Genomic DNA, 18,560 nt, shown 5'->3' with positions numbered 1-18,560 from the left:
GGTTAAGTCAATGGGCCCACGCCGCCTTATAAATATGCCGGACATAGGGCTCACGCCGACGTGACCGCCCGGGCCCCGCCCCGCCCCGCCCCGCCCCGCCCGGCCCCGTCCACTCGCGCTGCCTCGCGTCGCCCCGCCCCTCTCCATAGCCCCGCCCCACCCCGCGCGGCCGCCTCAGGGGCTCTCTATTCTCCCAGCGCAGAACCGCTCCCCCAAGGCGGCGTCCTTACCGTTCAAACTGTCCGCCTGCCTATCTCCCCGGCACGTGTAGGTGAGATTCTTTGTTCCTTGTGTGTGTGTGTGAGTGAGTGTATGTGTGTGTGTGTGCGTGTTATTTCGATGCTTTTGGGAAAGGGAGGAAGACAAAAAGCGGGATTGTGCTCTATTTGAAAAATTCAATCCTCAGTGCTATAGCTCTCACGGTTAATTAAAATTAAATCTCCAGTGCATCTGGGTAAAGAGAGGCTGCAGCTCGGGAGCCTCCCGTATTGCCTCCTTCCTTGCTGCGCCCGCCCGCATTGGAAGTCCAGCGATGCTCTGGCTCCAGCTGCTGTGTGCAGCTGGCTGGGAAGGAAAGGGGCAACCTTAGCTGAGGGCGGAGAAATCCGGCTTCATCCTCCGGAAGGGATGGGAATGAGAGGGGGAGAGGGGAAATACAATTGTAGTTATCCAGAGAACCAAGATAATAAATGATTTTTAGAAAAAACTCAAGCCCACCTCCACCTCATCTCCCTCTCCTCACTGAGGAATGAAGGGAAGAAGGAAACTTTACCAGATTTGAGATTTGATACATTTCTGCTGGGCTGCATAAATTGATGAGTCCAAAAGATCTTTCCTCGAAGGGTGTATGCTTCCTGCAAGAATGCATCTGTAGGTGTGTGTTTGAGATCCTACCCTCTAGTTCATTCCTTATGCAGGGGAGCGAGCCTCCTGAGGATGGGGGAAATTTCTCATCCGTGTTTTGGTGCCCATTAACAGTGATTTATTATTCAAATTCTCCATCTTGCTTCCTGCTGTCAACCCACCAGAGTGGGATTACACCTGGACTAGCCTGGGGAGACTTTTCCTGAGAACTTGACAAATCTAGGGAATATGTCAGGTGCTGTGGTCTTAACAATCCAGGCAGGATCATGTTTCTAAGTCTGTTGTCAGAGTGTTGCAGGAAGGGGGAACCTTTCCAGGGCCTGAGAGTGGGCTCTTGTCTAACACTCGGAAAAGAATTGTTGGAGGAGACACATGTGCTGACAAAGAAAGAGATTTTATCGGGAAGGGGTGCCCGGGCAGAGACCAGTAGGGTAAGGGAATCCAGGAGGACTGCTCTACCACGTGGCTCACAGTCTCAGGGTTTTACGGTGATGGGGTTAGTTTCCAGGTTGTCCCTGGCCAATCATTCTGACTCAGGGTCCTTCCTGGTGGCTTCCACATCACTCAGCCAAGATGGATTCCAGCGAGAAGGAATCTGGGAGGTTGGTAGGACATATGGACCGATGTCTCCTCTCTCGTTTTGACCTTTCCTGAATTCTTCCAGTTGGCGGCAGCTTGTTAGTTCCGCGTTCCTTACCAGGACCTCCTGTTTAAGATAACTCATGCAAATGGTTACTCTTGGGCCTGGCCAGGGTGGGTGGTTTCAGTCAGTGGTTCCCCTAACAAGAGTACTGTATTTTCCCCAGCAAGGTATTAAAATAATGTAAAAACAAACAAATGCCATCATTCTTTTGTTGGGTCCACCACTGAGTTAGAGTGAATTGGAAATGGATCTGGTTGAGAGTGGAATCAAACATCACTTCCTCCCTGTTCCTCCATCCCCCTGCCCTCCTCTGACCTCCCCTGAGAAACACCTCCCCCTCTGTCTTTGTTGCTGACAGATTCCAATCAACACTGCTTAAAGAAGGGAAGCTATCTCTTCCACTTCTCATTTGCTGGATAGTTTATCAAGGAATCACTTCTACTAACTCAGTTCTAAGAGGTTTCTTATTCCGAAAAATTCCAGGCTTGCTTTCTTGGGAGGAAGGAACAATTTAAATTTCTTTCAAAGGTACTTTTATTGAAGATCTAATTAAATGTGATTTGTGACCTGGTCTGGACTTGGGGATTTATGGAACTCTGCCAGGGCGGGTCACCATGGGCCTGGCTGTACTGCAGCCTCTGTGTGGTGGCTGAGTGGCCTCAGAGAGGGATTCTGCAGTCCTCCAGTGAAAAGGTGACTGGACTGGCTTCAAGCCAGTTTTGCTTGCTGAGGATGGCAAGGAGCCATTCCTCAGCCTCAGGGAAGCTATGAGCAGTCAGAAAGCTCATTTTCACAGTCCAAAGAGAGCCTGTGATTAAGGGAGATGTGGAGTCTCTTCAAGAGATCTTTTGTTAAAAAGAAAAAGGCGTGTCCTCTCTGCCCCTGCCTCTGACCTCAGTCAGGGTTTGAATGTCTGCTAACCCCGAAAGGCCTGGAGGCACAGGAGTAGTTCTGCCTCTCGAAGGCTCTTTGTTTCCAGATTTTAGCTCTCACTCTTGGTTGAGCCCTCTCTTCTCAGGGCATCCGTGCCCCGCTGCAATGACTGTCCCTTTGGCCAAATCAAATGCTACCTGGCACTCTGCATCCCTGCCCCCTTTGTCCTGGGGAAAAAGGCATCACCATGGCTATGATCTTGCCACATTCCCACTCTGTCATACCCCTTAGCACTCCCTCCGTTCATCTTCTGAGATGCTCTTGCTTCTCACCCATCTTCCACCCCTCCCCCACCCCATCTGCCTAGTAACTTCATTTTCTCCCCTTCACGAAGCAGCTGCTGGCTCAGACTGACAGGGGCCTGTGGGATTCTCAACATTGAGACAGAATCTCGGTGCTGAAGGAATATCAGTGAGGCATATCTAGCCCCGCCTGCCTTGATGTAAAAGCAGTCCTGAGCCAACTTATATAAGTAAGATTCTTAACCAGTTCACAATATTCAGCCAATATTTATTGAGCACGTGTCTAGACATGGGGGTTACGGTACAGTGGACAAGACGGTTAGGTGTCCCTGCCTTGGTAGAGTTTATGTTCTAGGATGTACACATGTTGGTAGTTGGGGGTGGAAGGAGTATGTGTGCCATGAGAGGTAGGACAATAAATAAAGATCAGACAATAAAGGTCAGATCTAACCGCCCTTACACTAAAGTTGCTCAAGCTCCTTATACCCAGCTACCTTCACCATCGGGAAGTATTTCCTCTGTAGACAGTCAGATGCCCCCGAGATGATGAACCAGCCTCAGTGCGGGAGCCTTTCAGGACCAGGAGACGAGAGAAATGCTGCTCACAGGACCACAGAGGAAAAGGCTGCAGCCTGACTGTGCTCACAGTCAGCCACAGCAACGGGCTGGAAGCTGCGACTTCTAAGCTGCCGTCCCATCATCGTTCCAATCACTCGATACTGGTCTGAACCAAATTTCCTTTCATCTTTGCATTGGTGAGACGGTCTCTCTGGGAGTGGCTAATAGTAATTTTCAGTGGTAAAATGGCAAACATTTTATTTCCTGGTTGGCCTAGCACCTCTAATGGTGGCAAACCAAGATGCTAATGGGGGAGTTTGGCCACCCCAGACAGGTGATGTGTAGCCCTCTGAGTGACAGATACACAAGTCAGAAAAGAACTGGAAGAACAGCAGGGCTGGAGCAAGGCACAGCTCACTGTAGTAATCGTAAATGAACTTGAAAATGATGATTCTTTACCCACTTAGCCCCGGTTCAGGTGCCCTGGAAGAGGCAGATGTGTTAATAGCAGTGAAGGTGCAAAAAGTCAATTCCTAATTGTACTTAGTTAAACCAGTGGAGCAGGGCACCCTAATTTGGAAGCATTATAAGCCAGAGACAGCAGAATGGCAGCCTATCTATGATTTGTTTTGGTTGTTTGTCCACGTGGTAATTTATTTAAATTTGGACTAATTGCAGTAATTAAAATCAGGAACTTTCTCATGAAATTTCAGGCAACCCATACCAAATGGACCTGAATTTCTCTATGAAAGCAGTTGGCTTGGTGGGAAGAAGAGAGGAGAACAGTAACTTGCTATTTCAGATGAGACCTGAGTGAGCTTTATGTTTACCACAGCCCCCACCATTCCCTGTGTCCAGTTGCTAAGGCTTGGTGTCATTGCCATTTATTAGCTTTTTCCAGCCACTCTTCATCCATATATGTTACTTGCTTCCCTGCAATTAATCTGAGAGCAGAGGCTTCAAAACTTCCTGGCTTCTCCACCTACCAAGCCCACAAGTTCTGCTGAGTATCTGGGTGGGTTTGGAGAAGGCCCTGGATCAGGTGTGCTTCAGTGACCACCTAGGAACAGAGAATCATGAACAGACTCCAGGGAAATCATGCCTGATGCTGAGAGGTCCATGAAGCAGCAGTGAGCCACCACTGTGGAGGTGGGAGTGGGAGTTAGTGACCAAGTGACAGGATGGGAGCAATGACCAGACTTCCTGCTGATGACTCAGCTCTACCAAGGCACTACACCTGGGTAGGTAAGTTCATTTTGTGGTGTTGTGAGCTTGGGGGTGTTCACTGACTGCTTAAGACCTGTTGGGTTTCTTTTAATAAAACTCTAGAGGAGTACACAGGCAGCTAGTGTGATTGAAGCGTTGGAGTTATTCATGAGGGAGATGGTATAGCCTAGGATGGCAGGACAGGGAGAGGCCAGATCACACAAGTCCTTAGGCCACATGAAAAGTTTGGATTTCATTTTATACCAATGGGAAGTCACTGGAGGATTTTAAGCAGAAAACGGCCTGATTTTATGTATGTTTTCAAAAGATCTTTCTAACTGCTAAGTGGAGAATTGATTTGAAGACAGCAAGAGTAGAAGCCAGAAGATATGGAGCATTTTTAGAACCTTAGTAAGAGATGATGGCCTCTTAGACCAGAGTGGTAGCAATGAAGATGGGGAAAAGTGGTGGATGCATTTAAGAATTATCTGGAGAATTTTCTTCAAGGGTGGCTTAAAACCAGTTATTTTATGCGTAAGTTCCAGAGTCTGAGTATATACTTTAAAACCTATTTTTCCCCCCCAGAATGACTGAGGAGTCAGAGCTAATGGTGGATTGAGTTTAACAGTCTGCAGTATCACATTCGTTAATAATCTTTGGACTGGGGGTGGAGGTGGAGGATGGGCGAAGCCTACCTTCCAAGAAAAAGAGCAGATTTCTGTGTCTTCTCTTAATTCTATTGACTAAAACCTTGGAAACTAGAGAAATTTTCTTCCTACCCTCTCTCTTATGATATGTAAAAGAAAGGAGAAATGTTCAAAACCTGCTTCGCAGCTCAAATGCTAACAGCATAATAAAGTGTACAGAAATGAGGAAAATAATTAAGCCTTCCTCTCTTAACCCTTGTTCACATCATATTTACAAATAGGCATTTTCCCTTCCCCTTTGCCTTACCGGGTCAACAAGTACGTACTGAGTATCTGCTACATGTCCAGCCCTGGGATCTTCCCATTAGAGGTAAAGAAGTGTAAGACAGTTCCTGACTTCTAAAATTTTATAATCTTCAGTGGGGAGATGAATGAAAAATCATGAAGCCATTCATAATCGGTTCAAGATGATATGAAATGCTGCATAATTAAGCACTAAGAGAGTATGGTACAGATGACAAATATTACTGGAATACAGAGTAGGAGAAGGCAGAAGAAAGGGATTGGAAACTAACATCTATGAAGCATCAACTCATACTAGGCATTGGACGCTCGAACACTCATGTCATTCTCACCTCCCTCCTACAACAACAGGATTGGGGTCGGGGAGAGACATGTAGGCTGGGATGGTCACAGAAGGGAACATGAGTGAGTGAGTCTCTTGAGCCAGGCTTGAAAGAGGTGGAGAAGAGTGAAGAAGGTGAAGGAACCGACATAAGTAAATGTGTCAACTAGTCATGTTATGGGGAATGGGAGAAACTGCTGTGGAACCTTAGGATGGAGCATGAATATGGAGAGCCTCAAACACCAGGCAGACCCTTGAGATATATTTTAGTCAGAAATGGCAAGATAGTGATGATTACTGGACAACATAAAAATATCTTGTGTCATTAATCACCGTTTAAAACGGTAGAGGAAGAATTCTGAAATGGAAGGCAGAGGAACTTACGTGGAGGAAGCAGTGTAGGGGCTGTATTCTAGCATATGATGGTAGTAGAAATTGAAATGAACACATTACCAAAGCGATTCCATAGGAATGAGTGGCAGGACTTAGAGACTGATTAGTAATAGGGACATAGGAATATATCCTTAATATAGGAGATGGATTCATCAAAGACAGCCCTAGAGGTTTAAGTATAAAATCTGGGGTAAATGTTGGCAGGCAGCAAAGCATGGTGAATAAAACATGGGCTCTGAAATTAGCAAAGCTGAGTGTGAGTCACAGCACCATTACTATGTAACCTTGAGCAAATTACTCCTCTGCATGGGGATAATAATAGTACCTCCTTCCTTGGTTTGCTGTGAGGATTACACAATAATGATTATTGAAAAGCACTTAGAACAGCACCTAGCACACAGTCAACATCCAGTCAGTTTTAGGTATTACTATTATTAAGTCCAGATGTCCTCATTGCAAAATAGTGCTTGTTCTGTTAGGAATTGTGCAAGTTAGGCTTAAATCCAGTTCTCTCACTTCTTTATTTAACATGGAAGAGCTTAATAACGTCAAGTGAGGACATTAGAACCTACTTTATCACAGAAAGCTCCTGTATTCTGGATCTTCCCATTTTTAGAACATCATGTGCTCTTAGAGACGTCACCAAATGAATTTCATAGTCCAACAAGCTCCATGCATAAGAATGTGAAGGTAATGGTACTTATTTTGTTCAAACAGGCAAAGTCAGGCTGTGAAGATTTAGTGAAACCTTAATTCCACCTGTGGGCGTTTTCAGTTCTGTGGCTGAGCACCTCATTTGTTTCAGTCACTGGGCTATGTGCCCAAGATACAAAGGTGATAAGACCCAGTACCCACCTTCCATCCAGTGGGGAAACAGGAAAGAAAATTAACAATTAAAGGATGAAGGAGAAGTATTTAGGTGATACTTGGACAATGGAGGAGAGCTACCTGCTGAGAAGGTTGCTCAGACTTTGGGGAGTTTTGGCATTCAAAGAAATGTGATAGAGTCAGTCTTGGTACCTGGTAATACAGAAGGTGCATCGTATTAAGACATGGAATTTGCTTCAAATTGAGTGGCATTTAGCGCCTAGTTAGATTTTTGTCTGTTTCATAATCCTCCTCATTCCCCACCCTGCCCTGACTGGGCCAGTCCACTAAACGTTGGGGCCATTTAATACAAATAAGAGGAGAAGTTTTATTGTTTGGGATACAGAAACACGAAAGAGTGTGCATGTGGCCTTGAAAGGAAGGAAGTACTCAGAGAGCACTGAAACAAAATGAAGATTTGAGAATTGGGAACAAAAGTAACAAAAAGCTGGCACCCTGGAGTTACTGAGGGTAAACAGTCTCCGGGTGCCTGGGGCAACAGAACTGTGAGTAGAGTCTACTTACAGTCTACTACAATTCTCAATTATAAATACAGTTATTTGGAAATTAGGACATTTGTTTGGTAAATAATTCAAAAACTTTTCATATCAGTAGAAGCTGCCACAGTTCTCATTAAAGAAAGGTATTTAACAGTATAATTGACAATAATGTTATATAACAATGGCGCCACTTGCCTCCTCCACTAAGTTTAAAACTGGGTTTGTTAAAAGCACATGAGGGACTTCCCTGGTAGCGCAGTGGTGAATCTGCTTGCCAGTGCAGGGGACATGGGTTCGATCCCTGGTCCGGGAAGATCCCACATGCCGCGAAGCAACTAATCCCGTGCGCCACAACTACTGAACGTGCACGCCTAGAGCCCGTGCTCCGCAACAAGAGAAGCCACTGCAATGAGAAGCCCACGCACTGCAGTGAAGAGTAGCCCCCACTCTCTGCAACTAGAGAAAGACCGTGGGCGTCAACGAAGACCCAACACAGCCATAAATAAATAAATTTTTTTTTTTTAAAAAAGGCCCATGAGAGTATTCTGGCTAATAAATAAAGAAGAAATGAGAGAAATAGAATGTCATCATTTTTGTAACACCTAATGAACGAATGGGTCTGGCCGATAGTCGTCAATGGCTACTAATTTCACGGAGTCAAGCAGATATTAGCTACCTTCTGATGGAAATACAAAACACCATCTATAACATCTTGCCAAAACAACCAACCAACCAAAAAAAATTCTAACCCAAATCTGAGTAAGCCTCTTTATTTAGCTACCAATTTATAGGAAATATGTGGTTCAGAGGAACATACTATGGGGGTTGCAATCCTCAAGATCTAGGCTATGAGAATCTGCAAGGTAAATGACCTTTCTCTAACAAATAAATAGAAAGGAAAAGGAAAAAAAAATTGGTTGCGGAACATATGGACCTGTTCCGTCCAATATAGTAGCCAGTAGCCACATGTGGCTATTTAAATTTAAATTGGTTAGAATTCAATAAAATTTAAGATGCATTTCCTGGGGAATTCCCTGGAGGTCCAGTGGTTAGGACTGCACACTTTCACTGCCGAGGGCCCAGGTTCAATCCCTGGTCGGGGAACTGAGATCCCACAAGCTGCTCAGCGTGTCCAAAAAAATAATAATAATAAAAATAAAAATCATTTCCTCAGTTGTACTAGACTCATTTCAGGTGCAATGGCAGAAAGTTCTATTGGACAGCGCTGCTATAGACAGAGGTGTGCGATCTGTTTCCATTGCATAGATCTTATTTGAATCCTAATTCAAGAAAATAGAATTTAAAGTTTTAAACAGGGAAATTTGAACTGACCAGATATTTAATGATATTAAAGAATCGTTTAAATAATTAGGTGCGATAATGGTATGGTGATAATCATTTTTTAAAAAGAGAGTTCTTATATGTAAGAGGTACATGCTGAAAGAGATACAGATGAAATGAAATGATATCTGACATTTGCTTTTTTTTTTTTTTTTTTTTTGCGGTACGCGGGCCTCTCACTGTTGTGGCCTCTCCCGTTGCGGAGCACAGGCTCCGTTCCGGACACGCAGGCTCAGCAGCCGTGGCTCACGGGCCCAGCCACTCCGCGGCATGTGGGATCTTCCCGAACCCGGGCACGAACCTGTGTCCCCTGCATCGGCAGGCGGACTCTCAACCACTGCGCCACCAGGGAAGCCCTGACATTTGCTTTTAAATAATATGAGGAGATAAAACAAAATTGGCTACTAATATTTTGATTATTGTTGAAATTGGGTGAGAGGTACAGTAACGATTCATTCGAATTATTCTCTTTGCTTTTATAAATGTTTGCCACTTTCCCTAATAAAAATGTTCTCATTTTACATGTTTGGAACGTTCCATAATATAATAACATTTTTTAAAAGAAGCAGACAAGCAGTTACCTGTTATTTTGGCTGTGTTGGATCTTCGTTGCTATGCGTGGACTTTCACTAGTTGCGGCGAGTGGGGGCTACTCTTTGCGGCAGTGCGTAGGCTTCTCATTGCGGTGGCTTCTCATGTTGTGGAGCACAGGCTCTAGGTGCACAGGCTTCAGTAGTTGTGGCAGCAGACTCAGTAGTTATGGCTCGCGGGCTCTAGGCTCACAGGCTTCAGTAGTTGTGGCGCACGGGCTTAGTTGCTCCGTGGCATGTGGGATCTTCCCAGACCAGGAATCAAACCCACGTCCCCTGCACTGGCAGGCAGATTCTTAACCACTACACCACCAGGGAAGTCCCGCAGCTACCTGTTTAAATGCGACTGGCTGGGTATTTGCTAAGTGGCACCTTTTTAGCAATAGCACTCAAAACATTCCGTTCCTCTTAATGGCTCCATGTACCAAAAACACAGACCGATCAGCTTCTTCCTTAAAAGATGTTGTATAGACTCTCTTCTCTCCCACCTCTTTTTACCTGGAGAACAAAAGAGGAGAAAAGTGTGCATTCTTTCCACTGGTCTCCCAGAAGGCGATAGTACGGATCCCAGCCATTCTGGGATCTTGGGCCAACAAGAAGCCAGGAGACAAGTGTCTTTATAGAATATCAGAGAAGGCATGGTTAGTGGAGTTGTGCCATTGTTGGATGGCTTGTTCAAAGTTGCATTCAACCATTTGAGTATAGTTGTAACGGCTGACCCAACAGCCAGAAGCCTGGAGTGCTGGTGCCCGCCATAGCAATCTCCATCTATGGTGAGAGGAAGAATGGTCCTTAATCTGTCTGTAAGGCTTCCTCACCCAACTTCCTTATACTTGGCATCCCCCAGCTAGATTGATGAGTTTTGCATAATATATGCAACACAAAATATGGCAACACAAATAATATTTTATTAACAATGATTCATTCCTGTAAAAGTATTTCCATAGCACTCCCAAAATAAACTTTTATGAGAAATAAAGGGGGGCAAGGCTTCTGCCAAGTTGAGGACCACTTCCTAAACCCCTCTCCAGCTCACCCTGTTCATTCCCTGTTGATGATTTTGCTTTCCTATCTTTCAGGTGCAACTCATCGTTGGAACGTCTTTGCGTAGCCCCATCCTGGAAGAAGCTCTGTGATGTGTGGATCGTGAGTTTGCTCAAGCAAATTGGACTCTTTACAAGGAATAGCTAGATTTGAAGACTAGGATGGAAGAGCCAGCACCAGTGGAAGGCCAGGGCCAGCTCCCAAGCCCCCACCAGGGCTCTCTGAGGAAAGCCATGGCAGCTGCCCTGGCCCTTGATGGGGAATCCACACTGGGTCGCAGGAAAAAGAAGAAGAAAGAGTCCCGCCCAGAATCTATTATCATCTACCGGTCAGAGAGTGAGAAACTGGATGAGGAGCCTGGGGAATTAGAAGGTGGAGATCAGCCTAAAGAGGAGGAGGGAGATGATTTCCTAGACTATCCTGTGGATGATGGTAAGTCTCTCTGGGGCCACCTACTTAAAGCCACAGGAAGGAAACCAAATGAGGATCCTCCAGAAGACAGACAGGCATTTGCTCACTGACGTACTTCTTATTGATACATTTCTTCTCGCAGTGTTGCAGCCTTCATTCAACAAATCGATAGTATTTGTTGAGCATTTATTATGTTCTCTTCTAGGTGATACAGAAGAGATCTCTGCCCTTTTGGAACTCCTTGTGTAATGGAAGAGACCGATTTATACACAAAAAATAGTAATACAAGACAACCATGCTAACTATTTAATACATGTAAGATAAAGAAACTAATATTTGACTTTCATAATAATCAGGAAAATGCAAATTATAACAACGAGTTATAGTAATCCTTCACATGTAGGATGGCCAAAAATTGGGTAAAACATGATAACATCAATGTGTGGAAATGGATATATTCTCGTATACCTCATGTGGAAGAGGAATCCGCTTCAGGGAAATCTGTCAATATCTATTAAATTTAAAATTCAAAATATGCATAGCTATGTCCAAGAAATTCTCAGTATCTACCTCATGCCCATGTGCGTAAGGAAGCATGTATAAGAATGTTTGTTGCTCTTAAGGAAACTGTGGAGTGTCCATATTAAGTGTCACTACACAGCAATAGATGGATGAGGTAGATCTCTGTGTCGATGGTCACCCCTAAGACATACGCCCACGGTGAACAAGATGAGCAATGCCCCTGCCTTCATGCAGTTTACCTTCCAGTCAGGGGAAGACAGCAAAAAGTCAGCAGATAAGAGACAATTACAGGTAGTGGTATGGGTTCCAAAGACAGTAAACCTCAGTGATGGGAAGATGAGCAAGTGAGGGAGGCGGGTGGAAGGAAAGATTGCGTGGTTGGGGATGCCTCTCGGAGGAAGGGACGTTTGCTCTTGAGGCAGGCCCATTCTGTCCATCTACCAGCCAGGGGGCTAGGAGTCCACAGGGCCTGGGGGACATGCCAACCGAAAGCCTATACCCTCCTCCCATCCTCCACTTCTAGACTACACTTCACATACTAAGGACTGTGGACTTTGCTGTTTCACTACCTGCAATCTCACTGCTGGGATGGCCAAAGAGTGGCTGTTTGGTGAGGGTGGTGGTGATGGTGGTGATGGTAGTGATGGTAGTGGTGGTGACGATGGTGATGCTGGTGGTGGTGACGATGGTGATGATGGTGGTGGTGATGGTGGTGATGCTGGTGGTGGTGGTGGTGATGCTGGTGATGCTGGTGGTGGTGATGCTGGTGGTAGTGGCGGTGATGCTGGTGGTAGTGGTGGTGATGATAGTGATGCTGGTGGTGGTGATGGTGGTGGTGATGATGGTGATGCTGGTGGTGGTGATGCTGGTGGTGGTGGTGGTGACGCTGGTGGTGGTGATGGTAATGCTGGTGGTGGTGATGATGGTGATGATGGTGGTGGTGATGGTGGTGATGCTGGTGGTGGTGGTGATGATGGTGATGCTGGTTGTGGTGATGCTGGTGATGCTGGTGGTGGTGATGCTGGTGGTGATGCTGGTGATGATGCTGGTGTATTTTTGTTGGGGAATGTGTGTATGTTGTGCGTGTGTATGTGTGGTGCCTGTGTGTGTACAGAATTTGGATATGAAGGCTGGGATGTCCACCAGCATATGAGGAGGACCCTCTCAGAGAAGCATGGGGTTAGGAATGAGGAGAGAAGAGGGGTGGGCTGCTCATCAGTATAACACACACACAGCACCACCTTTACACACAGTAGCTGATACTCAGAAACAGTATTTTCACAGCACTTGTAAACTAGAAATAAGGTCACTATGAAGTAGTGTCTGTGGTAGAGTTCCTCACTCCCCTCCATATCACAGACATGATAGAGGCCCAGAAAAGTGGAGAGAGAATGAGAAACAAGTTTAACCTGCTTCAGGGCCCTGATGTGAGAGTTTACCATGGGAGTACTAACCCCTCCCCTGAGGGAGACCCATTCAGTCCATCGTGGAAACACTGATTTCGTACCATGTCAGGGTGTACCGTGTCAGGGGCTATAATAATGGACATTCTTGTACTCAGCTCCAGTCTCAGAGGATGACGCTCTGATGAAATGTCTACTCTTCTGATCTTGACTTTCCCCTTTTTATGCCCTGCAGGTATGTGGAACATGCCTGTGGACAGCCGCTATGTCACATTAACTGGGACCATCACCCGAGGGAAGAAAAAGGGGCAGATGGTGGATATCCATGTCACGTTGACAGAGAAGGAGCTGCAGGAACTCACCAAGCCTAAAGTGTCTTCAAGGGAAATGGCACCTGAAGGCAGAAAGGCCTGCCAGCTGGGAGCAGACCGTGGGCCCCACGTGGTCCTCTGGACGCTGGTCTGCCTGCCTGTGGTTTTCATCCTCTCCTTCGTGGTCTCTTTCTACTATGGCACCATCACCTGGTACAATATCTTTCTTGTGTACAACGAGGAGAGGACCTTCTGGCACAAGATCTCATGTTGCCCCTGCCTCATTCTCTTCTATCCAGTGCTCATCATGGCCATGGCCTCTTCCCTGGGCCTCTATGCTGCCGTGGTCCAGCTCTCATGGTCCTGGGGAGCATGGTGGCAAGCTGCCCGGGACATGGAGAAAGGCTTCTGTGGCTGGCTGTGCAGCAAACTGGGTCTGGAAGACTGTTCTCCCTACAGCATTGTGGAGCTGCTTGAATCTGACAATATCTCAGGCAATCTGTCCAACAAGGATGCCACCCAGGAGGTAGAAACATCCACTGTCTAATCTCCCAACAACTTACTTGATTCTCTGGTCTCAGTAGCCTGTATATCATCTTCCAATTTCAGAATATTCCTTCTTTAAATTATTCCTCCCCCGCCTTCCCCCGTACACAGTTCTTCTGGAAAATTTTAGCTCACACTGATCTGTCCTACCATCTTGTTGGTTTCCAGGAAGGCGGAAAACAGAAAAGCAATCTGTGCCCAGATAGTCCATCCAGTGGATAAACTCTTCTTCATTCCTTGACCTAAGATGACCATTTTTCTGAGACAAGGGAGCTCAGGTGTGTGTCAGTTCAGGAGCTTGGAGGTGTTCCTGGTGCCTGGAACCCAGGGGAGATGTGACTAAATGTGACAGGGAGAATAAGGAGGCTCACGGGAGACCCAAGTCCACCAATAAGATAATAGATAGGGATGGAGTGAAATATTTAAGAAGCAGGCTGCAACAGTGTAGCAGAATGTAAAGATATGTGTGTATCACTTAGATTTTGATTTATATATTAAATATAATTAAAATCCAAATATCAGTAGTTTAAACAAGCTAGAGGTCTGTTTCTTTCCTGTATAGAAGAAGTCTGGAGGCAGACCATCAGGGAAATTGATGAAGTCATCAGAATCCCAGGCTTTTTTTATTCACCAACCCTCACTGCCTTTATCCTCAACACCCAGTGCTGACTACATCTCCAGTCATCACATCCCTGTTTCGGATAGAACAGAGGAAAGGGCAACGAAGAGCACATACACCCTCCTAGACTAAGGCGGCTTCTCAGAAGGCCCCCTCAACACTTCTTGTATCTCATTGGCCAGACGGTAGTCACATGACCTCACAAGCAAGAAAGGCTGGGAAATGTAGTCTTTTGGCCGGGCAGCTATATTCTAAATGTTTGGGTTCTGCTAATTTAAGAGACAAGGAAATAATGGCTATTTTGGTAGGCAAGTAAGAATCTCTGGCTCACAGTAATTATTTAAATACATTCAGATCCAAAACTGCGAGTACAGTTTTATTTATGTATGTATTTATTTATTTATTTAAGCCTAAATATTACACAGAGAATTTATACATAGATACTAGCTACATATACTATGCATAAACCACACGTAGATATTAGCAACTCATGTATGTTGCAATTAAATATCTATAATGCCATGTGATTTCAGGTTTTTTAGAAAGGAAGAGTGAATAGTTGAATACAATTATATCATAGTAGCATAGCTTTCTTCCCGGTAGTGAAGGTGGGCCTGTGTGGTGATGTTTAGTTTAATGTACAGATGAAAGACTGCAAAGGGAGGCATTGCATATGTCAGACTTTCCCCCAGCAAGGTCAGCAGCCCCAAGCACAAGAAGACAGTTAGCTTTGTGTGGTTTGTCAAAGCTCACTCAGAGCCTCACTCACTCAGAACTTTCTTCTCACAGCAAACACAGTCTTTGCTGTGCTGAAAAGCTTGGGTCTTCATGGACGCTGAGGGTGTAAACCAGGTGGATCCAGATCAATAGATTCTGAACTTTCAAAAAATATTCCTGAGGGTCTCTTTCCAGTTTCAAAAAAATCAAATCCTAAGAGGTCAAGCAGATTTTGGAGGTTTGAGTCCTTATAAGAATAGCTGGTGCCCTATTCATGGTTCATGTCTCAGGAAGAAGCTGTTGAAAGAACTGCTGTGAATCAAACCAGATGGGTCAAGCAATGCTGTCCCACAGAAGGCCAGGACATTTGCCTGATGCACGGTGCTGTACTCCACCTTCAGAGGAAACCCCTCCTTTTTAAAAATAACTATTATTAGTTTGAGAAAAAAAACAACAACTGTGTCTAACACGTTTGAAGATAATGTTGGTGCTCTCTGGTGCTTTTACAGAGATATAAACAATTGAAATGAAGACAAAGAAAATAAAAATAAAATCAGATTAACGTTTGCTCACTTTGTCTTTGAGTTTCTCCAAAATTGCTTTGAACGCTTCAGTTTTCAGAAAAGGTTGAGCGTGGTGACTATTTTATATATGTATAATGATCTTAATATGGGTCCTTATGTCTTGACTCTTCCAATAGACCACCAATTTATGAGGATTCTGTTTAGCTGGATTTTTTCCACAGATCACAGATTTACCTAAGCTTACATTAGGAAGTTGCAGCCACATTTGTCACATTTTTTTCGGGGGTTAAGGAAACAAATGGCCAAGGCGAAAAACAGTCATGATTAGGACAAGGATAAGATGTCCCTGGCAGAATGAAGGAGGGTGGGGTCAGGGTAAGGAGCGTGGGATACCTAGGTGAAGTTGATGTAACCCTCACCCTAATTGGGCTCGCCACCTAGTGGAAGAAATAGGCTCATAAAATAAAATCATTTCAAAAGGGCTCAGAGAGGTATGTAAAAGCCTAGACCTGAGGAAGGAAAACTTAACCAAACAGACCTAAAGCAATCTCATCCTTGCTGTCAGCAAATACCTAGAGAATTTTAGAGGAGAAATTAGAGAGTTAAATGCCATACTTGAACATTCTGTTAGCTCATAGTTACCTACTCTTCATGGTGAATATCAGGAAGGAGGACTATGCTTTCCAATTGCTCTGTAGCCATAATATTCTGAGCTTGGTAAACCATGTCTGATCCAGTATGATAATGCCAATGTTCCCAAGCCATCTTGTCCATCGACATTAGGCAGCGCTCTTCATTTCAAGTCCAAGGGGACCAAAACCCCTGTTATCCATGATTTCTAATAAAACAAGGTTCTAAATCTTAAGAAGAACTAATTTTAGATGACTTGAAAGTTTCATTGTGTCATTGATACCAGGCCACCTAGGGCTTAAGTTTTACAGTGTTGCAAATGATTAGAGGCCAACATCAGAAATTTTACCCTCCTTGAATGTAAATTGGTGCAGCCACTATGGAGAACAATATGGAGGTTCCTCAAAAAACGAAAAATAAAAAAAAATAAAATAAAAAAACGAAAAATAGAACTACCATATGACCCAGCAATCCCACTACTGGGCATATATCCAGAGAAAACCATAATTCAAAAAGACACATGCACCCCAATGTTCATTGCAACACTATTTACAATAGCCAGGACATGAAAGCAACCTAAATGTCCATCAATAGCGGAATGGATAAAAAAGATGTGGTACATATATACAATGGCATATTACTCAGCCATAAAAGGAATGAAATTGGGTCATTTGCAGAGATGTGGATGGACCTAGAGACTGTCATACAGAGTGAAGTAAGAGAAAAACAAATATCTCATATTAACGCATATATGTGTAATCTAGAAGAATGGTATAGATGATATTTGCAAAGCAGAAATAGAGACAGACATAGAGAACAAACATGGATACCAACGAGGAAAGGGGGGGCGGTGGGATGAATTGGGAGATTGGGGTTGACGTATATACACTATTGATACTATGCATAAAATAGATAACTAATGAGAACCTACTGTATAGCTCAGGGAACTCTACTCAATGCTCTGTGGTGACCTAAATGGGAAGGAAATCCAAAAAAGAGGGGATATATGTGTACACATAATGCCGATTCACTTTGCTGTACGGTAGAAACTAACACAACATTGTAAAGCAACTATATTCCAAGAAAAATTAATTTAAAAAAAAGAAAATTTCCCCTCTTCGATTAATTTAATTACTAACATGAGCCTGTTGAAATACATTCTAGGCCCAAGATGAAGCCACTCCTGCTTAGGTGCCGCATCAGCAAACCAAAACTTAGGTCACTTTTGCATCCCTTTACATGTTCTGCTTGACCAGAAATGTAGTACAATCGTCCCTGCCATCAGTGGTGGATTGGTTCTAGGACCCCTGTGGAGACCAAAATCCACAGGGATGCTCAAGTGCCTTACATAAAATGGTAGTACAGCCGGCCCTCCATATCTGTGTTCTCCATCCTCAAATTCAATGAACCAGGGGTTGAATTTGACCTGCAGTCGGTTGAACCTGTGGTTGCCCAACCCATGCATATGGTGGGCCGACTGTATGTCCAGTCAGCCAACCCCCAAACAGCAAGGCAGCTCGGGCTCTATACTTCTTTCCTTGTTCCTTCTTGCTCCAAACAAGGCTGACTATGTGGCCGCAGCCAATCCGATATTTTCTATTTTTCTCTTCCTTATTCGTTATTATCTATCCTGTAAAAGCTTCCTGCCTTTGTCTCATTTTGTTGTCCTTTGAATGGAAACAGTCTGTTTCATAAAGTGTTAAATAAAATTTGTATCGTTGAAATTGTCTTCTTTAATCATTTCTAACAAGCATTTTACATGTTTTTTTAATGGTATTTTAAAATCACATAGAATATGGTACATCACCACTCACATCTTTCTGGGATATAAACTTTTATTTCATATTTGTACCACATTAAGATTTTAAACTAATTTTTCCAATTGCCCATATAAACATTGTTACACCTCTGTCAGAACATAAAGCCTGCACATTTTTATTTTGTATAATGTTCATGAATTCATCACTTATGTAGTTCACTCTCAGAGCAATATCAAACTCAAACACACTTCAGCAACTTCAATTGTAATTTCAAAATAAAATTCTTTACTTGCTTTTGTTAACTACTCTTAAGAGATGCATATTCTACACTACAGCAAGAGTTTAAAATATCCCTATTGTTCCAGTTATCTCTAGTTGCGTAACACGTAAAACTTACTGGATTAAAATAACCGTCATTTGACTTATTTGCTGGTAATTCTGCGATTTGCGCAGAGCTTGATGGAGATGACTGGTCTCTACTCAATATCTCTCTAATGCTGGGACAGCTCCCTTGGGGATGCAGCACCTACTCTCAAGATGGCCTCACTTGCATTTCTGCCAAAGTGGTGCTGGCTGTCATCTGGGTGGGCCCCTGGGGCATTGGTGCTCAGTGCTGGTATCAGTTTGCTAAGGCTGCCATAACAAATACCATAGACTAGGTGGC

At 44.2% G+C, this 18,560-nt stretch overlaps 2 protein-coding genes and 1 long non-coding RNA gene across 5 annotated transcripts in view; 1 reads left to right on the top strand and 2 right to left on the bottom strand.

The window, feature by feature from the left end:
* Nucleotides 1-3,383, bottom strand: part of PECR (peroxisomal trans-2-enoyl-CoA reductase) — a 30,750-nt gene extending 27,367 nt beyond the window's left edge. The window contains exon 1 of the mRNA XM_060302642.1: nt 3,329-3,383. Within this exon, the coding sequence (XP_060158625.1) occupies nt 3,329-3,383 (55 nt within the window). The remainder of the gene's footprint in view (nt 1-3,328) is intronic.
* The window catches only part of LOC138842755 (uncharacterized), a 59,211-nt gene that overhangs the window by 38,449 nt on the left and 2,202 nt on the right, over nt 1-18,560 (bottom strand). Inside the window, exon 2 of the long non-coding RNA XR_011377572.1 lies at nt 9,401-9,907. This is a non-coding gene — a long non-coding RNA (uncharacterized lncRNA). The remainder of the gene's footprint in view (nt 1-9,400; nt 9,908-18,560) is intronic.
* Nucleotides 134-17,814, top strand: TMEM169 (transmembrane protein 169). 3 transcript variants are annotated; one of them, XM_060301877.1, is made up of 4 exons: nt 173-271; nt 3,207-4,485; nt 10,489-10,885; nt 13,025-17,814. In XM_060301877.1, exons 3-4 carry the CDS (start codon nt 10,615-10,617, stop codon nt 13,645-13,647), a joined length of 894 nt encoding a protein of 297 aa, XP_060157860.1. In that variant the 5' UTR covers nt 173-271; nt 3,207-4,485; nt 10,489-10,614; the 3' UTR covers nt 13,648-17,814. The 3 variants fall into 3 exon arrangements, with proteins under 3 accessions (XP_060157861.1, XP_030708555.1, XP_060157860.1); XM_060301878.1 differs by lacking the exon at nt 3,207-4,485 and having other exon boundaries at nt 134-267; XM_030852695.2 differs by lacking the exon at nt 3,207-4,485 and having other exon boundaries at nt 155-271.

This window comes from Globicephala melas, chromosome 7, assembly GCF_963455315.2.
Source record: "Globicephala melas chromosome 7, mGloMel1.2, whole genome shotgun sequence".
Taxonomy (NCBI): Eukaryota; Metazoa; Chordata; class Mammalia; order Artiodactyla; family Delphinidae; genus Globicephala; species Globicephala melas.
Note: the sequence above shows the minus strand (reverse complement) of the source record. Positions and strands in the feature narration are given on the sequence as shown.